Source organism: Onychostoma macrolepis, chromosome 22 (assembly GCF_012432095.1).
Source record: "Onychostoma macrolepis isolate SWU-2019 chromosome 22, ASM1243209v1, whole genome shotgun sequence".
Taxonomy (NCBI): Eukaryota; Metazoa; Chordata; class Actinopteri; order Cypriniformes; family Cyprinidae; genus Onychostoma; species Onychostoma macrolepis.
In genome coordinates, this window is record NC_081176.1 from 29,532,544 (window position 1) to 29,558,115 (window position 25,572).

General features: G+C 35.5%; 1 protein-coding gene across 5 annotated transcripts in view; it reads right to left on the reverse strand.

The window, feature by feature from the left end:
* Positions 1–25,572, reverse strand: part of LOC131531454 (E3 ubiquitin-protein ligase RNF123) — a 133,657-nt gene that overhangs the window by 65,661 nt on the left and 42,424 nt on the right. For 3 of the 5 annotated variants that reach the window (XM_058762226.1, XM_058762227.1, XM_058762228.1), the window contains 5 exons: positions 25,094–25,178; positions 18,725–18,864; positions 14,442–14,630; positions 11,525–11,600; positions 9,909–9,993 (listed from right to left, as the gene is read on the reverse strand). In XM_058762226.1, the coding sequence (XP_058618209.1) occupies positions 9,909–9,993; positions 11,525–11,600; positions 14,442–14,630; positions 18,725–18,864; positions 25,094–25,178 (575 nt within the window). Of the gene's footprint in view, positions 1–7,499; positions 9,711–9,908; positions 9,994–11,524; positions 11,601–14,441; positions 14,631–14,686; positions 15,160–18,724; positions 18,865–25,093; positions 25,179–25,572 lie in introns of those variants that run through there. The other 2 variants (XM_058762229.1, XM_058762230.1) reach the window with 2 other exon arrangements.

The following is a 25,572-nucleotide window of genomic DNA, read 5'->3' on the forward strand; positions in this document are numbered from 1 at the left end:
TTCATAAAGCATCGATTTACCATGGTACCATGTCTAAGAAAAATTGATTATCATGGTAAATTCAAAGCATTGTATAATCACTGTACATGTACCGAAAGCAAGGATTTACCATTGTAACATACCCAAAAAGCATTCTTTATCATGGCACATCCAGAAACAAGGCAATACTATGGTACACGTCCAAAAAGGATGGTATTACCATGATAGCATGCCAAAACTCTGAGACTAAGTAAAAGAAATACCATGGTACTTTCTGTTAGTGTGATTCATTAGACAGGGAGAACAATCGGCAGTGACTGAATCGGTGGTCAGGAGGTTATCAGCACGTCCTGCTCGGGGTGTTGAAAAGACAGTGAGGGTGAAATGTTCCCCTCCTCCTCACAGTCCATTCCTTCCCCTAAAGCTGCTAAAGCCAATTACACTGTGTCACAATCTAATTAGTACAGCACTGCAAGCTGTATCTGATGCCTTTTAGCCAACAATAATGGAAGGAAATTATCTAAATTGATTTTTTCTTCCACAAGAGATTAGGGAGGCGTATGTATGCGCTATCAGAATGAATGCATCACACTGACGCTGCAGCTCACTGTTGTTTTACGCCGGTCAAACTCCACAGTTCTCCAAGAGAACCTTCACAATTGAGCTTAAAGAAATGTTAAATACTGATTCATCTACCTAAAAAATACTGATTCATCATGTATATGTTGTTTTAAGCCACCATTTGCTAATTAATTATAAATGTTTTCGATTGCTTTTACCAAGTGGTTTAAATATTATTTTTGCCACTTTTTAAGAGTAAATTACACTAGAACAGGAATTGATGATTGGAACACTGCTAACCTAAAGTAACGCTATAGCTAACTGTATAGTAGCATGTTTGCTAACCGCTAACGCACCGGTTCTTTTAAAAATCTTTAATGACACTATATTTACCAGATAAAAGTAACCAATGTAAAGGCAGAAACTAGCAGTTAAGCTAACTTAGCAATGACTAACACATGGCGAAGTACATTAAAATCAGATACTGGTTTATCGAGTTTCTCATTCCTCACAATATTGTGTAAATATTTCAGGTAGGCGATTGTGTATAAATGTTAACCATTTAAATCACAATCAAAAATGATATTGTGATTTATCATGACTGAACATGACTAGTAATGCACCAATTTATTTTTAACGTAACTGAAATTTTCATTTAACCGTAAAAACTGAAACCAAAAATAAATGTTACATCTCGCTACTTTAGCATAATTTTTGATCACAATGAAATGCTTCCACATTATTGACATTAGTGTTGTCAAAAGACCCAGTACTTCGGTACCAAGTTGGTACTAAAAAAATGAAAATGTCACAGTACCAGGTTTTTTTAAAACCCAAGTTCCGCGATGCAGAAAACACGGGCGGAATCGTGGAATCCAGTTATAAAAACGGAATTTACAGTTTAACACGGAATGTGTCAAAGTTTGGATGAATTATTCACTTAAATCAAATCGCGATATGGACTAGTATCTGTAAATATTAATTATTTTGCCATTTCGAACTAATTTCCAGTTGTTGTAATTTCGTCGCATCACCAACTCTGACATATGTATGACACTCTGTACAGTGTATCTTACTTTGTTAAAATAAGGTTAATATAGCCTTTTGTTTCATTAGCTTTTTGACATTTTTTTTAATTTTTTTTTAATTTGTCGTAATTTCAATGCATCGCTAATCCTGACATACACATCACATTCTGCAAACAAAGATAGATACAGCCATTTGTAACAATAGTTTTCGGATTCATTTTTTTTATTTAATTTTTTTTTTTCATTTGACGTAATTGCGTTACATCATGAATTCTGACATAAACGTCACATTCTGTACAGTCTATCAAAATTTGTTAAACAGAAATTGATATAGCATTTAATTTAATTAATTTTCAGAATTTTCTTTTTTCATTTGTCGCAGTTTCATTGTATCACTAATCCTGACATACAATCACATTTTGTTAAACGAAGATTGATATAGCTTTTTGTTTCATTTAATTTCAGACGATTTTATTTGTTTGCCACAGTATAATCACATTCTGTACAGTGTATCACACTTTGATAAAAGACTGATACAGCCATTGATTCATTAGCTATCAGACCTTTTTTTTTGCCATTATTTTGTTGTATCATTAATTCTGACATATACATCACATTCTGTACAGTCTATCAAACTTTGTTAAACAAAAATCAATATAGCCATTTGGTTCATTATCTTCTCAAATAACAAACATCCTAAGTAACTAACTAAACCACTAACGTTGTCTAAGGAAAACCTTTTTGGCTTTGTTTCTTCTGTAGCGCCAGCTGCAGAGAAGAACATGTCTGACACTTCAGTTAATGGAGGGTGACGCCAGCGTTAATGCTGCTTTGCTTTGTCTTCTCTTAGCTTTTGTCAGTGGGCTAAAGGAGAAATGGGCTAATTAAAAAGTGGCAAAATGACACACTTTTGGCTCCGCTTCATCAAGCCCCGCATATGAATGAGCCGCTAACGAATTCGTCCTCAATGTGAGACTGTCAAAACAAACACAGTCGCCACACAAAGACTATACTATATGAAATGATGCTAATATCTTTTTTTCTGTCATGTGCTTTATTTTCAGGCTGAACATTAGCATCAGTTTATGGGTATTTCATTATATTAGTAGCTCGATTAATGGTGTAGGATTTCATGCTTAAAAAGTACCATAGTGTTTTTTGGGATACAATACCATGCTAGTATCATGCGAACACCAAGGTTTTTGGATATATATCACAGTGATATCATGATGTTCTCTGAAGCAACTTGGACTAGCATGTAGGATGGTATATAAACAGGCTAATAATTTAGCATGTTTTTGCATTCTCCTGTGCTTCTTATGAATTGAATTTGTACAAAATGTGAACATGCGCTAGACAGACATATTTGACCATTGTGTCTCCTACAATACTATGGAAGCTTGTTTCTGCCACTGGATAAAAAATAATTATAACTATTTACCTCACAATTCAGATTTTTTTTCTTGTTATTATGGATTTATATATCACAATTCTGAATTGCAAAGTCCAAAAAAGTAAAAATTGCAAAAATGTTAACCAAGATATGAGATACAAACTTGAAATTCTAAGAAGAAGAGTCAGAATTTTGAGAAAGTGTCGTGGATGAATAAAAAAAAAAAATGGAATTATGATAATGTAAACAGATTTGCGAGAAAAAAAATCAGAATTCTAAATTTATATCTCGCATTTACAAGATAAGTCCAAATTACGCAATTACAAATTACAGGCTTCCATACATGATACAGTGTTCATGGCATCTACTTTTAAAATAAAAATATATTATATTTGTTGCTTTTACTACCATTTAGGCTAACTGAGCGATGGCTAACGTTTGACAAAGTATGTTAAAATCAGATATCAATATTGCATAATTCTTCTTTCTCACAATAATGCATCAATATTTCTAAGAATATTTACATAATCAGTCACAATATAAACTGATATTATGCAATTTTTTATTTTATTTTATTTTTTAACCGAAACAAACCAAAACAAAGTTTTGGTAATTTAATTTTGGTAACTGGTGATTGAACTTGGTCTACTGTTCAGGGTGTCGCATTAACAGGTGGTGAAATTCTTTAACGTGACGCCGTGTGATATTTTAGCCAAACAAATTTCACATATCACTCTAGCATGATTTTTGGTCATAATGAAGTGTCACACTTCTGACATGTTAGCTTCTTGTAACTTAATCCACATCGTGTGCACGGACACTGACAAAGCCAAAACACATAATTGTTCACGCAAAGCACTAACTGTTCTATATATAAAAAATAAAAAAAATAAATCTAATAAAAAGCTTCTTGAGAGCTTGATTCTTTCCATTTCAAAGCTAGCGCCTCATGTTTTTCAATGCAAAAAAATAAAAAATGCATTCTTACCTTTACACCATGCTTTCTGAAGAAAATTAATTTTCAGTGTTAGACGTGACACCAAAAACATAAATATTTACCATGGTTTTGTTATTATGATGTTACTATGGCACAACCACAGAACTTTTAGAAAATGGTAGCAGTTTAGCCTTTATTGAAGAACTTCCACTGACCTCCACCTCTGAACAATACTGCAGCAGTCCATCACCATTATGCTACATGGGAGTGGACAGAAGATGATCTCAGAGAAGTAATTCACATTGGGGAGATCATTAAGAAGGGTCTTAATGGACCTTCGGGGGACATTTATCCCAAAGACCAAGGTCGAAATCAAGGTAACACCCCTTACTCTTTAAGTTAAGTGCCCTGGGATGATTTATGACCTCAAGAGAACAGGATACAATGAGGAGCTCATTAGCGCAATTCTTTTCTATGAACAAGATAGAAATGTCATCATCGACCATAATTTTCTTCACTTTTAACTCCAAGATGATGAGCAGAACTGGAGAACAACTTTAACCCCTCAGGAGGTCCAATGTTGGAGTCCATTGACTTTCAGTGTATGCACAAAGGACATTTTTCAATACACCTATAAGCCATATAGGTTTGTTTGTTGGTGAGGCTCAATGTGGTTTGTACACTAAAAGCTATAGGATGGCTGTATCAACCACACCCGAGGAACTTGGCAGAGGTCCCACAAAGCTCTTTGATTCCTGTGGAGAATTGCAGGCAGTCTGGGGAAGTTGACAGGAGATGTGAAAAGCTAATTGGACATGAATTAAGGATCCCAGTTGCTAAGAGAACTGACCTCACTGTAAAGGCTCATATTGAGAGCATCAAGGCTAGACTGTGCCAAACCTGGCACTGTTATACACAAGATCTAACATGTGTTTCCCATTTGCCATACAGTCATGCATTTAATGGTCACTCCATTACACTGATGTTAAATTGAGAGTGTCTAGCAGAAAATCGCAATCAAAACAACGTCCATTGTTAATTGTATAACTGAAATATTTAATTATACTAGTTAATCTGATGACATTCACTCCCAGAGGAACACTAGATTTGTCTTATTGCTACAAATGCAAGAGTGTAAGAGCATCAGTTAATTTGTTAGCTAGCAAAATATCATAATAGATATAACAGAGAGACTCGTACACATAATAAAATCACTAATGCACAGCCTCATGTGGCTTATTGCTTGTCAACATCTGAAAAGTGACACAACCAATAAAAAGTTTTCCTCTGGCATTATCCGATCTTTAGAGAGATGGCACCATGAGGAAATACAAAATATAAAAGTAAAGCTTTTAGTTCGTGAATCAAACACTGCAAATTATAATGCAACTCAAGCTGCAGAGAACTCCACACTAAATAAAATGCATAATGTTCAGGGACAAGTAACCTTAAGTCATTCCGAATGGTTGCTTTTAATTTCAAGCTTGATGTTCTATGCTTGAAATCAAATCTGTGGACCAAAAAAATAAAAAAATAAAAAACCCTACAAATTGCACACTTGCATATCAAAACATGCAAGACATGCATACAAATGAAGTAAATTAGCTCAGTCCACATTTTTACGTTGAATGTTTCAATAGGATAGAATAAAGTACCATGACAACAGCCCCACACCCAGAGCAAGTGTAGATTTCTGAAGGAAGTCAGGAAAAGGGAAGGTGCCAGGTGTCACACCAATTATTTTCTCATTAGCGAATTTGTGCCGGATATAGTATGCCAAATATAGCAGCAGTTCAGTTTGCTCCCCATTTACCATCTGATGATAGCAGAGGTGTGTTTCAGAGGCAATTTTCTACCCTTTAGATTTTTAGGTTTAAAAATAACATCCAATCTAAAACAATTACAAATAACATTTTATTCTTTAGTAAATATTATACATGTAGTTTTTCTGACCTCTTTTGTGATGAGTCATAACAAAAAACAAAAAATAAATAAAGCAAAAAAAAAGGAAAAACAAAAGAAAAAAACAAGGGATGGGAAAGGTAAGGAATATTACTTGACAGTCCTTAATTCCAACAAAACAATGCAAAAAAAAAAAAAAAACTAAGCAGCAAAACAATGCAACTAAAAACAAAAAGCAACAAAACAAAACGTAACAAAAAGCAAAAAGGCACAAAAAACAAAAAAGCAAAGAAACAAAACAAAAACAAATGTAACAACAACAAAACAAAGCAACAAAACAATGCAATAAAAGTGGGAAAAAACAAAGCAACAAAACAAAACAAAACAAACAAAAAAACACGACAATGCAACAAAAAAATTTAAAAAAAACTAAAAGAAAAACAGAAAAAAACGAAGCAACAAAACAATACAAAGTAAACAAAAAAGGGTTGGAAAAGGTAAGTAATTTTACTCAACAGTCTTAGTTCAGACAATAATTGGTCCAAATAAAAACAATAATAATAACGGGTAAAACAATAATTGACATACTGTAAATACATCAATCAAAAATAATATTTTTGTAAAAATAATATTCTTTCTTTACAAATAATTAATTAAAAATGAAAGGCAGTTCAGTGAATGCATGAAAAACCCAACAAGCGAGTCATTAAACTGATTCAAAAATTCCTCAATCATTTGTCACAACTGTTCCCAAACCTAGTTTTCTTGCATAAATCAAACTAAAAGTGAAGTTGCAAGGCCATAAAACGATGCAAATAGTAATGCAATATATCTGAACATATGATCTCTACCAACAAACTGGATTATCAAGGAACTGTCTGGCTTTCAAGTCAGAACAAACCATTAGCGTGTCGAGAACAAGTAAAATGAAAACCACCAGACACGCTGCACACTTCTAAACGCTCACAGAAAGCAGTGAGGATGGTTGTTTTTCGCCTTAGCTTTTACCTGAGGTGTTGCGTTTTTTTCAAGTGCATAAAGGTCATCTTCTCAAGACACAATCTCTCGTGTTCACCTGTAAACAGAAGTGACCTGACAAACTCAATGTCTGTGTCCAGTGCATGTACAGACTTAGTGCGACCTTATAAAAAGACCTTATAAGACCTTATAAAACAAGTAGAAGAAGGCTGGTGACATTCAAAGAAAAAGGTCAGGTCTTATCGCAGCATGTGGAGAGAGAAGATAGGCCATCTTGAGAAGATAAGAGAGCACCACAGCATTCTGGGTAATTGGTGCAGTTGCTGTGGGCAACAACAGAAAAACTGCAAAGCAGCTCAGTAGATCCTGAAGATCTGATTCATATTACATAATTCACTAACAAATAAAATTAAGGAGGGATATAACAGAAAATGTTTAAATATTACATGAAATAATAATCAATCAATAATTGGGCAATTAAATGTTTCCATACAAGCAAAGTGAGAAATGCATATGCATATATATGTAATCAAGACAAGTGAATAGACTTGACTTGATACACAACAAAATTATAAACACCTTACAACTTATCATAATTATGAAACATTACTAAACTTAACTAATAAATAACTAAAAAATATGTATAAGTATTACTAATAAATAAATAAATTCATTAACCAATTAATTACTGAACCAACCAAAAACAAACCCAAAACAGAACTTAACGAAGCAAATCTAAACAAAACCATAAAACAAAGCAAAAAAGGGAACAAACAAAACAAAACAAAACAAAAATTTCCCAAAAACAAAAAAGGCCAAACAAAACAGCAAAGCAAAAAGGAAAAAAAAAAAAACACAAAACAAATAAGGCAAAACAAAAACACAAAACAAAGCAAAAAAATTGAACAAAAACAAAGAAAATTAAACAAATGTAAATTTAACTGTATTGCACTGCAAACTGCAATGTGTTTAAATGTTGTGAGCAATTCAAATAAAGCAAATGCCTCATGAGCATCATCTTACAAATAAACTCCACCTTAATTCTCAAATCTAACAGTTCATCTCAAAAGAAATCGAGCTACTAAATCAACTGCACATAGAATAATGAACAAGATCAGCGGCAGTCCCTCAAAATTCAACAGCTATATCAAAACAAGAAATCAGTGGCATGATTTTACTGTAAATTATATAACAGTAAACCCACACTCAAGTTTTACTGGATGCTGTTTGACGTTATTGCCGGAAACCATTTAAATTCTGTGCGATATATCTTAGATTTATCTGTCTACACTGTATTTCTCTTGTTATCTCGAAAGCATCGACTCATTCTGAATTCACACACATTAAACAGATGTTTCTACACTACCCTTCCTTCTCAAGCCTGTGAAGTGTTAAACATCTGCTCAACGCTCACACTAATTCACATGCCTTCGACGATCGAGAGCCGTCTATCAGGGTTCTCCAGGAATCAGATCTCAGAAATGATTCATTATTCTTCCAGAGATGCATTTCCGAACCCATTTGTGCATCTTGGAAGGTCAAAGCAGCTTCGGCACTATTCTGAGAGTCAACACTGATCACAGGTTTGGAGAGTTCAAGAGCAACGGCAACAAAAGCCTGTCCACTGCCCATTTCTACTGACAGCTTCACATTCCAGCTATATCCTTTAAATATCCTCAGAAGTGCCCTTGAAGGCCAGTCATATGCCTGGTAGATTTCATTATTTCATCACCCAGACAAAATATCAAAGCTGCGTATTAAAAAAAAAAAAGAAATCTGAAAGAGATGTATTTTGAAAGGATATGCCATACTTTTTTTTTTTCTTTCTTTAAATACGGATAAGAAAACGCAGACTATGTCCCAATATGGGTTCTAACACTATTCACTATGCTTTCTGAAAGCAATGAGAAAGTATATTGCTCATTCTCAGGAAATACTGCCATGTTTTAATACCTAGCTTTAATTTGTATTTTATTGTATTTTAATTTTTATTGTTTTGTTTTAATATTTTCCCATCTCAGACCCAAAGTATAAGAGCTAGTATGAGAACATCATAAATTCAAAAAAATTGCTAAATAATTATTTATCACTAATACTAAACCTACAGTGCTATATTATTTCAACCCTGTCACTGTAAATATTGAATTGAATTTAAATAAATAACTAAATACATTATGACACACATTTCTGTGTGCCATGAAGTAAATCACATACCTGTTTTTAATTTAAGACAAAAAATTTAAGACAATTTTTTTGTTATTTTTTTGTCCACAACAGAGTTTGGACGCACATTCACACAAAAATATTTTTTAAAAGAACAGCATTTATTTGAAGTTGTAAAATTGTGTAACATTATTAATGTCTTTACTGCCACGTTTGACCAATTTAATGTGGCCTTGCTGATTAAAAGTAATAAGTTAGTTAATAAAGTTTGTATTGTAGTGTACATTTTGTTTGCAAATGTCTTGAAAAAATGCTATAGACGAAGCACAAAATAATATAAGCTAAAGCTCATAGTCGAAACAAAATTTCAAATGCCACAAAAAAATACTCCCGAGAGCTGGAGCGATGGTGATGAATTGGAGTCCCCTTTTGTCCTTTCTTTGCCCTCTCAGAAGTCTCATTTCTTTCAACAGGAGCTCGTTATTAGATTTCACCTCCCCACAGGACAGGTTCTGTCCTGAATCCTGTTGCTCTGACCCTCTTCTCGGCCCACAGACACACAACAGGGACGCAGCGGCTGTCAGACTCCCCTCAGGCAGCAGAGCATGCAATTAACTGTCGATTGCTCCTGAAGCTCAGGCCAAAGTCACACGGCACTCATGCCAACACACACAAACCTCCGCCGTGTGCCCATTTCCTCAGAACAAATGTGCAGTTTGAAAAGGAAACGCCTCTTGAACCAGAAACACAAGTTGTGGAGTCCCACTGACTGGATCCAGATAGAATCAAATAAAACAGAAGCTTGGTTTGTGTGAAACTACGACGCAGTGCTGGGAGGTGTGACCGTATATTAACTTAATGCACATTTTCTCAGTCTACATCAGTAATTCAACCCGGCAACACGCATAAATGTGGAAATCCCATTATATACAGAGGAAAATAATGAAACGCAAAGCCATAAACTCACCCTTGTTTATCGGAGTCGACCAGAATGCGCACCAATATCCCTGTAACAGCCACTAGGATGGGGTAGTGATCAACACTCTCCAGGCCTACGAACAAAATAAAACATGTTTTTATTAGTGGTTCAGAAAATGACTTATTTTTATTTTATAATAAATATAAATCTGTTTTTGTTGTTTTTTGTTGCTGTTGTTGTTTTAGAATACATGATATACAGCTACTGTGACTGTAAATAAATATATACTATAGTTACAGTACTACTATTATTTTTATTAATATTACATATAATAAATATAAGTATGTAATATTACAATGTCTAAAATAAGCATTTATGAAAATGAGATGTTTAATTAATATAAATACACATTTATATTTTATATAATATAACACAACACGAAATTATTTTCCATTTTTATTTGAGCACATTTACAATTATTTAAAATATTTTATAATGGAAAATTATATATTTATATTAGTGCTGGGCAATGATTAATCGCGATTAATCGTTGCCCAGCACTAATTTATATATTTCTGACAAATGTATACACTGGTATGAACAAAAAAACGTTTTTGGTGGGTTAAGTTATTAAAATTATTAGGTTAAGTAAAATAAGGGTCTGCATGACGTAATTTTGTTATTTAGTTAGGAAGAAATTTATTCTCCAAAAATGCCTATTTAAATTAATTCAGATTTAGATTATTTTCTTTCTGCAAAGCAGTTTTTTCTGAAACACCGGTCAATGGAGTTCAAACAGTAGTCCTGTTGGAAATAAACATAGTTTGCGTAATGCTGCTTCGTTTGACTTTTTTCCAAGGACACCATAATGCTTTCATAACCAATTTTCTCCGAATTTCACTGACGGACCATCAAATACCCCCCAAAAATGATAAAAAATAAATACGGCTGGGAAAACTCATCAAGTGGTGAATAAACTAAATCTACTAAAGCCACTAAACAGCACTCGAGTGGAATTGAAGGTCACAGAATCTGAGACCAAAGAGACCTGGGCCACAATATGTCACCTAATATCAACTTTAAAAAGCGCTGAAAGTCAGGCTATTCTGTGTGCCCTTCTAGGGGTGAAGTTCAGGCTAACAACATGACCCAAACTCATTCATTATGAATCTATCATTCTGCAATGTCAAGGCTGAAAAATTGGCCTGATGACAGCCTCAGTATCCTCCTGAATTGGATTACGTTTTCATACTAACTCGCCATGTAATCTCTTGACCTATTCTTCTCATATCATTCCCTGAGTGTACAGACTGACTTTCCAAACTTCAGAAAGGGTTTCAGAGGTAATGTCAAAAACGTCGCAAAATGCATATCAAATTACTTTTTATTTGTTCTGGGACTTGAAACAAGGTGCTATAAAAGGAACATGTGAAAAGTCAAATGTTAGGTTACAACAAGCCATATTTCAGCTCACGGGGGACGTGATCAAGGACGAACCGAAATACCTGAGAGGTTTAAATTCAGCACAGCACACTAAGCATTTCAGAAATATAATCGCATTCAAGTGCATCCTCAAGTGTGTACTAAAGCATGCAGTTCATGTTCAATGCTTCTATTTGCATTCAAGAATATTTTTGCATAAGAAGGGAATTGATGAGAATTACCTGGGAGGCGCAAGTTGACCACCCTGTCAAAGAGGTTTCTTTCTGCCGTGACTCGATTTAACACCTGGTTCAGGAGCTGCAAAAGACAATAAAATACAAATGTCAAACCTGAACTTAAAACACATAAACCAGAGATGAGAATGTTATTCTAATTAAAGGAAATGTTAAAGAAAGACCAAAAAAAAAACACAAAACAAGGCAGAAACAACAAAGCAAAACAAAAACATAACATTATATTACAAACAAACGAAACCAAAGCCAAGCAAAACAAAATCAAAAACATAAAACAAAGGAAAGCAAAGAAAATACAAAACAAACACAACCCAAAAAAACACATTACAAACAAGAAAAATAAAAATAAAAAACAAAAAGCAAGTCAAAAACAAAACAAAACATAAAACAAAAACCAAAACAAACACTTAACACTATATTACAAACCACAAAGCAAAACAAAACAAATACTCCAAAGAAAAACAGACAAGGGAAAGCAAAACAAAATCAAACCAAAATCAAATCAAAACAAGTAAAAAAACGTAACATTATATAACAAACAAAAAACTAAACTTTTTGCAAAGCTGGACTGCTTGCTTTCTTCTGCAGAACACAAAACAAGATATTTTGAAGAATGTCCATATAATAATAGTCAATGTGGTCCAAAATAACAAAACAATGGACCCCAATGACTTTTTACTGAATGGAGAAAAAAAAAAAGGAAAAAAAAATAAATAAATAAAAATCTTATTTTGTGTTCTACAGAAAAGAAAAAAAACATAGGTACAAAATGATGGTAAGTATATATGAAAATATCACTTTTTTTTTTTTTTTTTTTGAGGGGAGCGGGTTTTTTTTAACATGAACAGATGTCACCTGCTCCAGTCTGAAAGGGTTTCAGTAAGCAAATCAAACACATCTGGCCATAAATCAAAGTGACCAGACTGCAATAATTATTCCCTTCGCTCCTTTAGCATGCCACTTGGACTCAGCATCATAAGCCCAAGAATTTAATTCAGAGGTACCACGCTGTCAGGTGCCAATTATTGCCGTTTACTATAGCGCATCGCATGTAATTGTATTCAAAGATAGGATAAATCCTTCAGGGACAGGAAACAATGTAAATGGATAAGTATGCAATGCATGAGGTGGAGGTTCTGCTCCTCAAGGATGTGTGGAGTCCTGCTGTGCTCACAGGTGTGTTTCAGTTAAAGCCTGATTACAAGCCGCAGGTGAATGGACGCTCCGCTGGGAATAGAGCCCACGTAAGTGCTGTGAGAAAAACCCACCAGAGAGCACATTTTCAAAGCCTTCTCCTCCGTAATTGAGGCCTTGAAAGCATGCAGTAGCCTATTCGCTCCTCATTTGCATGGCACTTTCCATGAATAGAGTGCAAAATAGCATCTGAAAATGAAAAAGGAGGTACGTAACCTTCTGGAAATAGCAAAATGTTAAATGATAATTAACTTCAGGACGTAAGGACAATTAATAAAAGTAATTAATTATCAAATGCGTTCTGTTTTTATATTGTGTGCAAAAAATGTTTCAACCCCGTTACCAACTTTTGAATATAGTTTAAAACCCAAATTTTTTTGTGATTTTTGTAATTATTTCTTTGCAGTAAGATTAAAACATATATAAAAATAAAAACTTTGAATAATAATAAAAATTAAAAAAACACTACGCAAGAATGGGTAACAGGGTTGATAAAACTGCAGAATTAGCCTAAGCTGAACTGTCAAAACAAAACAATATTTTACAAACCTATATAATTTGTTACATCGTTACATTTTAGTAATTGATAAAATTATAATTTCCTATAAATAAAAAGATTATTTATTTTTGATATATTTTTTTTAAATAAATTGAATAGTTGAACAAGTGCAGTCAAATTAAGAAAACATTATTTTAGTTTTTTTTTCAGTCAGTGTCAGAAAAAGAAATAAATACATACATAAATAAATGAATAATATGAGATTTGTGCATTTAATGGTTTTAAGTAATAGGAGGCTAAAGTGTACCCTATTTGTGGAAAGCACCATACACATGATCCATAAACAAACCTATAGAAAAAAACCTATAGAGGTGAAAAGCATCAAATAGCTTTCATCCTTTTTTCTAACGACTGCCCTCCCCTCCGTCACCCTTGTAAGAACTTTTATGGTTTGACAAAATGACTTCATTTATGGATCAATAAACCCCAACCATTAGCTTCCATCCAATACAGATTCTTTGCACTGCTGAGCTGTAATACCTTATGCATTAAATTGGCTACATTCTCCAATTTAATAACATTTTGGGGGATTCACAAAGAACAAATTGCGTCCATTGATAGTCTTGTTTTTCACACAATGGCTATTTCTGAAGCACCCAATTTATAAAAAGAATAAATGCAAATCAGGTACAATGCAAAAATGGTCCAAAAAAAAAAAATCCCAGTTGTAGTTTTAATTTATTAAACAAACAAAAACTAATAATAATAATAATAATAATAATACAATGGGACGTAATAAAATAATGCAGGACTGTAGAGGAAGGTTCTGACATATTGTCTGCACAGACAGTAGACTACTATGTATGTCTACATACTACACTATCCTCTTCTTTCAAAGATGAAATAAGTTTTTTCATGTTATGACCTTCTTTTGAGGCAGGTTCATACATTTTCTCAGTGTTGTTAATAATTTAGGTTTCGAAAAAGTCAGAAATCTGTGCACTGCAAGAGTCTGAGAAAATAAACAGAAATGTTTAAAAGCAAATTGCTTCAAACAGGATAATTAAATCAGCGTACTGCATGAAACCGCTTTAGAAAAATGTTAATGGTGAGCATAAAATAAATTTCATTTTATTCACTTTGCACTGGCATGTTTTGAAAGTTTTTAGAACAACATTTTCAGAACACATCCCAGCTGTCAATCACGCTCACCTGAGCCAATCGTCGTAGCAACAGCTCGGCGGAGGGGCGGGTCCAGTCCAGGAATATTTCCGGCACTAGAGTGATGGTCATCTCCAGAACCCGCAACAGACTGACAGAGAGGTCAAAACAGGTCGCACACACCTTTAATTGCCGCGTGTCCACGAAATTCCTCTCAGGCCGCTCAGCTGCCTGTTGGATCTGACAGGAAAGAAATTAAGACATGAAAAGACACAGGAAGGTCAAAAGAGATGTTATGAAACTGCCAATACGAGGCTGTATGTCTTGTTGCACAGAATTAGGTAAAGTAATACCCAATGACAGTCAACTTATTCATATTCATATTAGAGTTACAGCAATAGATAAGGCCGTGAGCTTTTATGAATAAGGCAAAGGAGCCAGAATACCCCAGCAACCAACCCGATACCACCCAGAACACCCTAATAACTGTATGGCAAAATGCCAAGGACCACTCAGAATGACTCAGTAATTGCATAGCAAGTAGGGTTGGGTGATATAGCTAAAAATGTATCACGATACAATGTTTAATATCATTTGGTATCGATAATCAAAGAGCAACAGAAAAAAGGGTTTAAATTTAACCACTGTACGCACCGCATTGTATGCATGTGCATGTTAACGTAAGCAGCAGCGTCATGCGCAAGCGTCGTTTGCACGAAGCGGAGGAAAGCGCATGCGTCGTGATACTCTCCACATTGGCGGCACGCCGCTGCAGACAGGATGACAAGGAGAAGAACTGTTGAATAAAGTTGTTTTTTTTCTTACGCACAAAAAGTATTCTCGTAGCTTCGTAAAATTACAGTTGAACCCCTGATGTCACATGGACTATTTTACTGATGTCCTTGCTACGTTTCTGGACCTGGGAACATTGCAGTTGTGTTGCTGTCTATGCAGGGATTTTATCAAAAATATATTAATTTGTGTTCTGAAGATGAATGAAGCCCTTACGGGTTTGGGATGACACGAGGGTGAGTAATTAATGATGGAATTTTAATTTTTTGGGTGAACTCTCCCTTTAAGAAAACTTTTGGCTTGTCTCCTGAGGCCACAGAAGTGCAAAATAATGCACTGCTATCGTGCGCAACACAGAGAATTTTTCTATCGTAATTGATGAAGGTGTACCATCGATAAATACAGATAACATTTTAATCGCCCAGGCCTAATAGCAGAAAAAAATTATAATTTTACCGTTCAGTTCTTTAGGTATAAAACATTAGTATTTAGTGCACTAGAGTCTTGATGCTTAGACATTCTCTGAGACTTTTCTACATTTACCCTCCATTTCAGTTTAGCACTCACTGAAACTGAGGCCGTAAACATATCACAAACTCCCCTGGAGACCAGTGGCTCCTAATTCGTGGATCATCTCAGATGAAAGGCGCTCCTAAGAGCCAGCCAAACCTCCAGGCAAAGCAGCATATGAATCAGAGTCCAATCAGCAATAAGCAGAATTTCAGTGATTCGGCTCTCTTGAAAGTCATTGATTTAAGAGTAGAGGAGAAAGCCTGGTGAGAAAGTGCTTTTACGTTTGAGGTTTAATTCCCCACCATTATAGATCAGGGAGGATTTGCTTTCTTCTGCATCTTCCCCTGAGACTCCAAATCCTGTGTTTAGTAATGACCCTACCACGGGAGGGGCGGGCGCGCTACTCTTCCCAAAAGGTTGTTTCCATGGTGTCCAAATGATCAAATTAGTGTGCGGCTGAATGAAGTTGTTAACGGGGTGAATTGAGCTCAAGGTAAACTACATTTGCATTTCCTGAAGGAAATACCAGTGCTTGAAAGGCAGCAAAAGAAAGTAGTGCTGTCAATCAATTAAAAAATGTTAACTAATTAAATTGCACATTTTTTTCTGAAATTAATCGTGATTAATTATGATTAATCTCACCTAGCATTAAAGTTTTTAAATATACTTTTATATTGCAATAATTTCACATGCAATCTTCAAATTAATGGACAAACAACATAAAAACAGTATATATATATATATATATATATATATATATATATATATATTTGTTTGGTGGCATCTTTTTTATGACTGAAACGGTTGGTTTCAAGTAAACGCTCAAAATGCATTATTTGGGTAACACTTTACAATAATTAAACACTTTAATACACTTGAATACATTAACTAACATTAACTAATGGAACCTTATTGTAAAATGTTACAATTATTTGTTATCAAAGCATATACGTTCACAAAAACACTTAAATTAAACAGAAAAGCAAGCAGCTGCATGATTTGGTGAGGCAGCCAATACAAATAATTAATAACCGTTTCCTTACCTAAATCCTTCGTTTGGACCAGAATCACATCACTCTGTGCTTCTGAAATTATTATCTTCATCTATATAGTGTAGTAGTTAGCTATCTCTGTGTCGTACGTGACCACTTGTCAAGCATGAAAAACACAAGTTTTATTTAAATTCTGAATATATTATTGTATACAGCATGCAAAGAGCGCTCCCTTTAAATTTATTAAGAACTGTCACTCATTCATCATGATCTAACAAAGTTCCATTTTAACCAATGAATGTGACCACACAATGAAACTTTTAACTTTTTTTTTAATTAAGTTACGAGCATGATAGAATTCAGCGCTGGACAAAATGTGTGGACTCCAACCTAAACACCTCTGATTGGCCACTGCGTTGTAGAAATCAACAAACATGTCTGTGATTGGCTACTTTGCTCTCCTCTGCGAAAATGCATTGTAAAATCATTTGACTCTTTCCAAAGCAGAAGGACAGATACACTGGTTTGTTTGCCAAATCTATTTCGTTATGCTACTATTATTACGAAGAAAACCGATCCTAGACCAGGAGTTATGGGCAGCTTTTCCATCTAAAAGCAATCAGTTAGACTATTTTACACCATGAATTAGACTATTATACATGCTAAACTGAAGTCTGGCCGTCCCGCTCGGTCTGGAGGGAGGGCAAAGCCCCCTGGCCCCCCCTCTGGTGCCGGGCCTGGGTGGTATAATAAATTACTGACATATCTCCTGACAACATCTCATCTGACCGCAGTTCACTGATGTTCTCCAGAAGCTCCTTGTCACCTGTACCATTCCACGCTAAAACGTCTCACGTTTGGTGTGGTCGTAAAGACGTTCTGAGCATCTAAATAAATGCAATTTTTGTAAATAAAAAAAGAAACAGAAGGCGAAGTTGTGAGTGGGGTGGCCAACCCAAGCCCCGCCCCTGCATTAACTACGTTAAATATTTTAAATGCCGTTAAAAAGGAAAAATTAATCAAATGCGTTAACACTAATTTTGACAGCTCTAGTTTCAAGTCATGTTAAGTTTCGTCCTTTCGTTATACATCAATTAATATACATTATACATTGTCTGTATTTACGCTATGAACCTGAATGATACGTCAAATCATGTGGCTTGTTGAAGAAAGGTATTCTATTACTTTAACGATATGATGTTTACTTACTTAACAGTAATTGCCAACACACGGTCTCGTGGACTTAACAGACATGCCAGCGCCATTGTAAGTCCGCAAGACCGAAAGTGCACGACGCATTCCATTTGGGATAGGGCCTAATAACACCTAATAAAACTCCACTGCCAATCAACACACCAACAACCAGTCAGAACACATTAGCAATGCCTTAGCAACCCCCTAGAACACTCAAACAACTGCCTAGCAACACTCTAGAATCACTCTGGAACACCACAGGAACCAACTACAAAGTTCTAACAACCCCTTAGCCATCCAGAACACCTAAAAAAGTGCCTAGCAAATGCTTAAAACACATTAGCATCACACTAGCATTGTGGTGTTGATGTTTGCATGGGCAAGCACCACTTCCATTTTCTTCAAAAGTTGCAGAAGTCTTGTTATTAGGCACTTCTTATCGATACAATCAAACACATCGAATGAATATTTTAAAGACTAAGTAACTTGAACTACGCAAAGATTCATTTTACACTGAAAATGCAAGATGATGGTAATTCAGTTCAAATATCAAGTGGCAGTCATGATTACATAGTCACTGTGAATAATTTACAGGCTCTGATTGAGTTAGTGGAAAGCTACAGTATTACAGGGCTAATCAGTGGGGCGGAGAAAACAATCTCCAACAGATTTAAACAAGTAGAGTTCCATTTAAGTTTTAGTTAAGGAAAAAACTTTTACTCTAGCTCTATAGTACTTTTAAAACTTTGCTCTGTTTGCTTCAGTGTGTTGAAGCTTCAACTTCTGCCTGATTTTGAGGTGAGACTTTCTGTTTGTCTGGTATGAAAGGCATAAGTTCCTTACCTCCTGTATCATGCCGATGAATTCGGAGAAGGCCCAGTTGAGCTGATTTAAGACGCTATTGAGGAAACTGGCAGCCATGTCTTTGTCTTGACTAAGGAGTTCAGCCATGTGTCTCTGCAGCAGAAGTGATGGACAGGGCTCTGTAGCCAATCAGAGAAAAGCATATTCATTCAGCATGTCTATGATTTATTTTTTATTTTTTTATTTTTTTATCATGACTATAACAAAAATTACTTCACAAGTAGACACTTCACAAATACTTTAGGTCACATCTTTCTTTCTCTGAATAAGATCAATTGTGAACAAGAAAATGTACCCACAATGATCAAACCAACCTTTTCTATAGTTTAGAATACACAGTGTTCTAAGTCTGATTCTTGGTAAGTTATAAAACCAGACATTACTTACATCATGTGGCAGGCTGAGCAAAGACGAATAAAGAGGTCTGAACAGATGTTCATTTGAAATTATTTTCAAATATTAAAAAGGGGGAATCAAGTGCATCAACTGGTTGAACTGAAATGAGATTTTAAAGGGATATTTCACCAAAAAATGAAAATTCTGTCATTAATTACTCACCCTCATATCGTTCCAAACCCATAATACCTTCATTCATCTTCTGAACACAAATTAAGATATTTTTGATGAAATCTGAGAGCTTTCTGACCCTGCATAAACAGCAACGCAACTACCATGTTCAATGCCCAGAAAGGTAGTAAGGACATCGTTAGAATAGTCCATGTTAATCAGTGGTTCAACCGTAATGTTATGAAGCTACTAGAATACTTTGTGCGCAAAGAAAACAAAAATAACGACTTTATTGAACAATTTCTTAATTACAATTATGGTTGAACCACTGATGTCACATGGGCTATTTTAACGATGTCCTAACGACCTTTCTGGGCCTTGAACATGGTAGTTGTGTTGCTGTCTATGGAAGGCCAGAAAGCTCTAGGACTTCTCTCAACTTGTGTTCCGAAGATGAACGAAGGTCTTATGGATTTGGAATGACATGAGGGTGAGTAATTAATGACAAAATTTTCATTTTTGGGTGAACTATCCCTTTAATAACTGAACTGTGAAGGTCCGGAGGTGTTAATAAAGGTTCAGGCACAGGCAGGATCCAGTGGTCTACAGACTCTCCCTTGAAATCTGGAATCCGAAGGCTGGCGGCTTTCATACATCCTCAGAAAAAAAACTGTGCTCGTTATTGGGGCAGTACCCTCAAAGGCACTCCTCTGTACCTTATATATGCACTCTTAAATAAGGTACAGGTACAAGGTGTACCTGAGGGTTCTACCCCAGCGACAAAGCATTTTAGGTACAAGGTACAATTTTTGCACATTTCTTCTGACAGTCTGACAACCTGGCTTCCCCGGGGCCACGGCAAAGTGAGTTCTACCTCTTGTAGTTTGGGATTCCCTGCATACTCCTTTCTTGAACCTATTGGGACAATTCCATGCACAGTTGAGACCAGTCTCTTGAGGAGAGGCATGCTCTGCATTTAAGGGAAGTAGTGATATTAACTTCAGCTACACCTCATCACACAGCCTTCTTCTTGGTCGGTCAGCAGCAAAGCGTAGCTGTGTCTCAGAAAACACTCTACTTTTGGTGTCAAGGAATTCCCTCCCCACTACCTTCCAGCATTGGGGACAATGCTGACAAGATCAGGCTTGAGGGGTTCTTGCTCTGCATTTAAAGGTGGCAGTGACAAGTCAATATTAACTTCAGCTACACCTCATCACACAGCCGTCCTCTCGGTTGGCCATTTGCGACATGTATCTTTGCTTTGGAAAGTGCGTAAGGTGACTTTACTTTTGGTGCCATTGGATTGCTACGGGGAAAACATTGTGCATGCACTGGGGAAGAGATTGGTCTCTTGTGGAGAGGTATGCTCTGCATTTAAAGGCAGTATTAACTTCAGGTATGCCTCATCACCGCTGCTCAACAGGGATCGTGATTGCACTTTTCTCTGAAGAGAGGCGATCGAAGAGTCTGGGCAGCGTTGATGTGAGTAAAGACAGTCATTCAATCACAATCAGTATTACAAAACGCCTGTCCGTCTAGCCATAATATAACCCTTGGATCCCAAAAGAATTCCTAAAAACCATGTTTCCATGAAAAATCCATCTTTTTCATTGATCCCACAGCCCTAATTATTCAATAATAAGACGAAATGGCAAATACCAGACCGGCATGGATGTACGAGAGGGGAAACAATCAGATCTGAACATTGCATGTGAACAGAATGATGACACCAAATAACAAAATAATGAAACAACAAAACAGAGGGCTGATGGGAAACCATTGCACCCACCCCCTAGCCGTTGTATTACTGCTATCTGACCATGTCCGGAGAACACAGAAAGGGCACTCTCTCTCATTATATGTGCACAAAGAGGACACTGGGTAATTTAATACCTTATCTGGAAAAGCACAGCGATCGCAAACACGCTAAAAGCCTTGGAGCACAGTGTTAAAAGCAAGAGCAAGCAATGGCAATAAAGCTCTAAATAAAGCTAATCATTAGACACTGAGGTGCAGGTCTCGGATAGAGATGCAACCTTTATGTTTAATTAGATGAAGTCTGTGTAAGTGGCTGCTTGGAAAATAAGGGTTGGAGGGCAATAAGCGAGGAATAAACATAGAATGAAAAGCCATAAGAGAGACCAGGTAGCAGGCAGCTATTGCATGAAGCACACGTTTCAGAACTCCAGGCTTTTAGAGGCAAGCAATCACTCGGTTACTGCAGAGTCAATTCCATTTTAAATTGCTTTAAGGTAGGATCCGATAAACAAAATGGATAGGAACACCTTTAAAAGATTCATTCACCTTCATGTCACTCTAAACCTGCATTGATTTTTCTTCCAAGAAACAAAAAAGGATCAATTTTGCAGAATATCCTGGTCGCTCTTTTCCATGCAATAACAATTGTTGATTGGAAGTTTCAGGCTTCAAAAAAGATCAAGAACCATCATAAAAGTAGTCGACTTGGAGTTTAGCTCCAACCCTAAATCAAACACACTTCAACTAATAAAGTTCATCAGGATTACTAGAAAGTTACTAGGGCTGGGACGATAAATTGATGCAAAATAGATTCCTGGATCGATTCTGAGATTTTTCGAATGCATCGCGATTCCTCTGGAATCGATTGTGAGCTTAGATTTTAACAGCAGATAGCGCTCTAATCTAGTTTTTATCCGCAAACTCAAATGCTCATGAAGAAGCGTTCTGAAGAGTGCTTGTGCGTTCGGCTGAATCTGTAATTTCACCTCGGCTCAGAATGCTTTTACGACGCGAGATTAATGTAAACACAGCCCACTGTGAACACCCTTGTAATTCGCTTCAACCGAATTTTATGAATGATAATTTTAGGTAAAGATTTGGAAACAAGCAGAGTACGGCTGTTTCTAATGCATGCAGCGCCATCTGCTGTTCAAAACTAAGCTCAGAATAGATTCCAGAGGAATCGCGATGCATCCAGGAATCGATTCTGCATCGATTTATCGTCCCAGCCCTAAAAGTTACAGTTCAGTGAGTTTGATCAAGTCAAGAAAGAAGACCTTGCGGGCCTCGAGTTGAGAACCTTTAATTTAGGTTGTTATTCAATAACAATCTGCCCAAAAGGGAACTACTCCAACCAGATCACTGAATTAACAACTAGTTAACTATGCTATTCCAGTGGAAACAGTTCCATGGTACATTTTTGCAGGACTTCTTAACTATTACCAATGCATTTTTTAACCAAGTACAAAATGTGGATTCTGATGAATATTTGAATTTGGTCTGCAGCCAACATTTGAGCAGCATAATTAACTAATAATCTAGAGTAGGACACAGAGGTGACACATTAATCACATTGTAATTGGCACAATCACTGAGGGAAAAAAAACAACAAACTACTGGCAAGGACAGGACATGGCTAGAAGGGACTACAGGAGCAAACTTGGGCAAAACTGAATGGTACAAGACAGCACTATTACTAATTTTAAGAGTGGGTAAATGGTCATGTGGACACAATCCTAAACGCAAATCAGTCTGCTGTGAGCCAGTTTTACGCTCACGTCAGTCATTCAGGCTACATCGGAGCAGACCAGCAATTAGGAAAGTGTTTAATAAGGGTCAACCAAAGGTGAAAACTACCAAATGGGAACCAAACTTACTTTGAAAACTAGCAATTGACAAATCCCCTGGACGACATGCAAATGAGAGTGGAAAAAAGATGGAATTAGCATTGAGGCAAGACTCATCAGACCAGGGAGGGAATTCATGCATCACGTACAAGACAAGCTGAAGTGTCAAGACAAGTGTCCCTTCACAAAGTGACAACTTTACAATTTATTCCTCTCAGCAAAGCATTGGCCTCCTGATTAAACTTCTGTTAAGCAAATTGACAATCAATTCTTGATAGATAAAATCGACTCCTGAAGTGCATGTTACTTATTGAACATCCTGTTTTCCATTTAATTAAATCAGATTATAGAAGTAAAAATCGGTTGTGAACGTTTCATATTGACTATGACGTCAGTTCACATGTTTTTTCCCTTAGGAAGGTCCCAAAACACTGAGCTGATCTTTTATGTATTCAAAAAAATTGGCTGGCAGTGAACTGTGAGTGATTAAGTTCAAAGTGTACTGCTTTAAAGTAAATTGATAAGGGGAAACATCTCTGGTTGACGCAACAGATGGTTTGACTTAATGGATGGTCTCTTAAAAAGTATTGATCTGAAGCTACTGAAAGAAATAACGGACGAGTGAATAGTCACGTCCTCACCGAGACTGTGTGTGCGCATGAAAGTGCCAAGTTCGACTTTAATGAGTTAGAAGCAAAGACTTTTTAGTCGCACAGAAGAACAGGTTGATGTCAAAACCTCTCTAGTAAAACAGCATCTGTACACAGTGTTCTACATTATTGATCATGACTTCCTAATAACGTCAGTGGGGATGTAGAATCCATGGTCAGGAACAAAGAACAAACATGATTTGATTTCAAATGGATGCTCACTCAGTTTTACATGCAGTTTCGGTAAACAATCTATTGAAATGGTATTCAAGCAATTTCAGTGCAACTCTGTTACAGAATGATTTTCCCGCCATTAAAAATGGAACATTCCATAATTGTGATACCCAGACAGAAATTACATCATTTGGACCCTTACACCACAACAGGAAGTAAATAATGTCAATATCATTACATAATTGTGTAATGTCAATATTATAACAGCGTTGACAGCATTCATCAAACTCAATCTTTCAATCCTGCAACAAACATTATTATGAAAAATATATATTATGTTTCTTTAATTTATGGAATTCTAAGTATTTATTTTATGGAAATATAAATTCATCAATAACTACAAACCAATATTTGGCCCCAAACTAGCTAGCCTTTACTGAGAATTGGCTTCATTTGGGCAAAATCTGCAACCCTGTATTTTATTTTTTTTATTTTTGAATAAATGTTATTTATTTTATTTGTTATTTAAGTCTTATTTAAAAATATTTATAATTTGCATGTTTAATGTAAATAAATAAATACTTAACGTAAAGTATTTAAAAAAATATTTAGAATTTGCATGTTTTAAATAAATAAATACATAGTTTTAAACTGCTCACACACTATAAAATGTTTTGTAACAGGTTGCAAAATGGCAAACCTCAAATAAAATTTACTTTTGAGGTGGACAAATAACATTTTCTGATGTTTCTGTGTATCCTTTACTTACTCCTACAATTATTGTTACTACAGGCTATACTAATAAATCTTGACTAGTGACAAAAACTGTGGTTGGTCAATGTATAAAATCAGTGTATCTAGCAACAATCTAACAAACAAACAAACAAGCTCTAAGATGCTGACAGCATTCAAAGAAATTGCTAAGAAAAATGCCAAGCAGAAAAACTTTTTTAATGCATAATATTACTGTTTATGAGGTGGTTATCATGATAAATGACTCTTGAGAGTCTGTGCTTTGACTGCCTATTGCAAATATAAATCTGTGTCTAGTGTACTCTGGGTTTTGATTAGTAAAGCATTATATCAGATAGATCATGTCAGAAAACACTTCTAAGGCCATTTTTCATCATGTTCAGTGTGATGCCTTTGAATGATCTCCATTACTGATATATGCTATATACTATAATATCAATAATTTAATTACATTTCAATCTATCACGAGCTCTAATTCTATTACAATTATTTAATCTAAAACATTTAAATAATTTTAAAGCATTACCAAATTATATAACAAATATAAATTCAATGGAAAACAGAAAGTACAGAAAAGTAAAGAAAAAGTTTTCAGAAAAAAAGTAAAGTTTGAAGATAGGCTGAAAATAAAGATGGAGGAAGACAGGACAGTCACTCACTTTGCAGGCTGGGCAGGTTTGCGTCCTCCGGTTTGGTCTTCAGCAGATGAGGCAGACGTGTGTACCTGTAGCCAAAGCCACAACCCTGTTGACAGGAGGAATAAAATATAAAACCACGTACAGACTGCAAAGCTGAATGAGTAACAACCACATTCAAATGTATGCACTTTTGTCCATAACAACATGAGCTAGTTGTTCAGTTTGGTCAGAAATAAATTAGTTGTAGAAGGCAATTGTCACTAACCCAAAACCACATTAACCCAAGTTTAAAAATGAGAGGTTAACAATAAAAAGTGCGAACAGAGAAAAAAGTGGTAAACATATTTAGCTGCATTTTGTCTGTGTTAAGGCCTAAAAGAAGGAAACAAATTACTCTTTTGTGACCAACGATGTGTGAAATATTAAAGTTCGTCAGCTCTGTGTGAAGAGACACTTCATTTACAAACTGGATTTTTTTTTTTTTATTATTATCATAAATT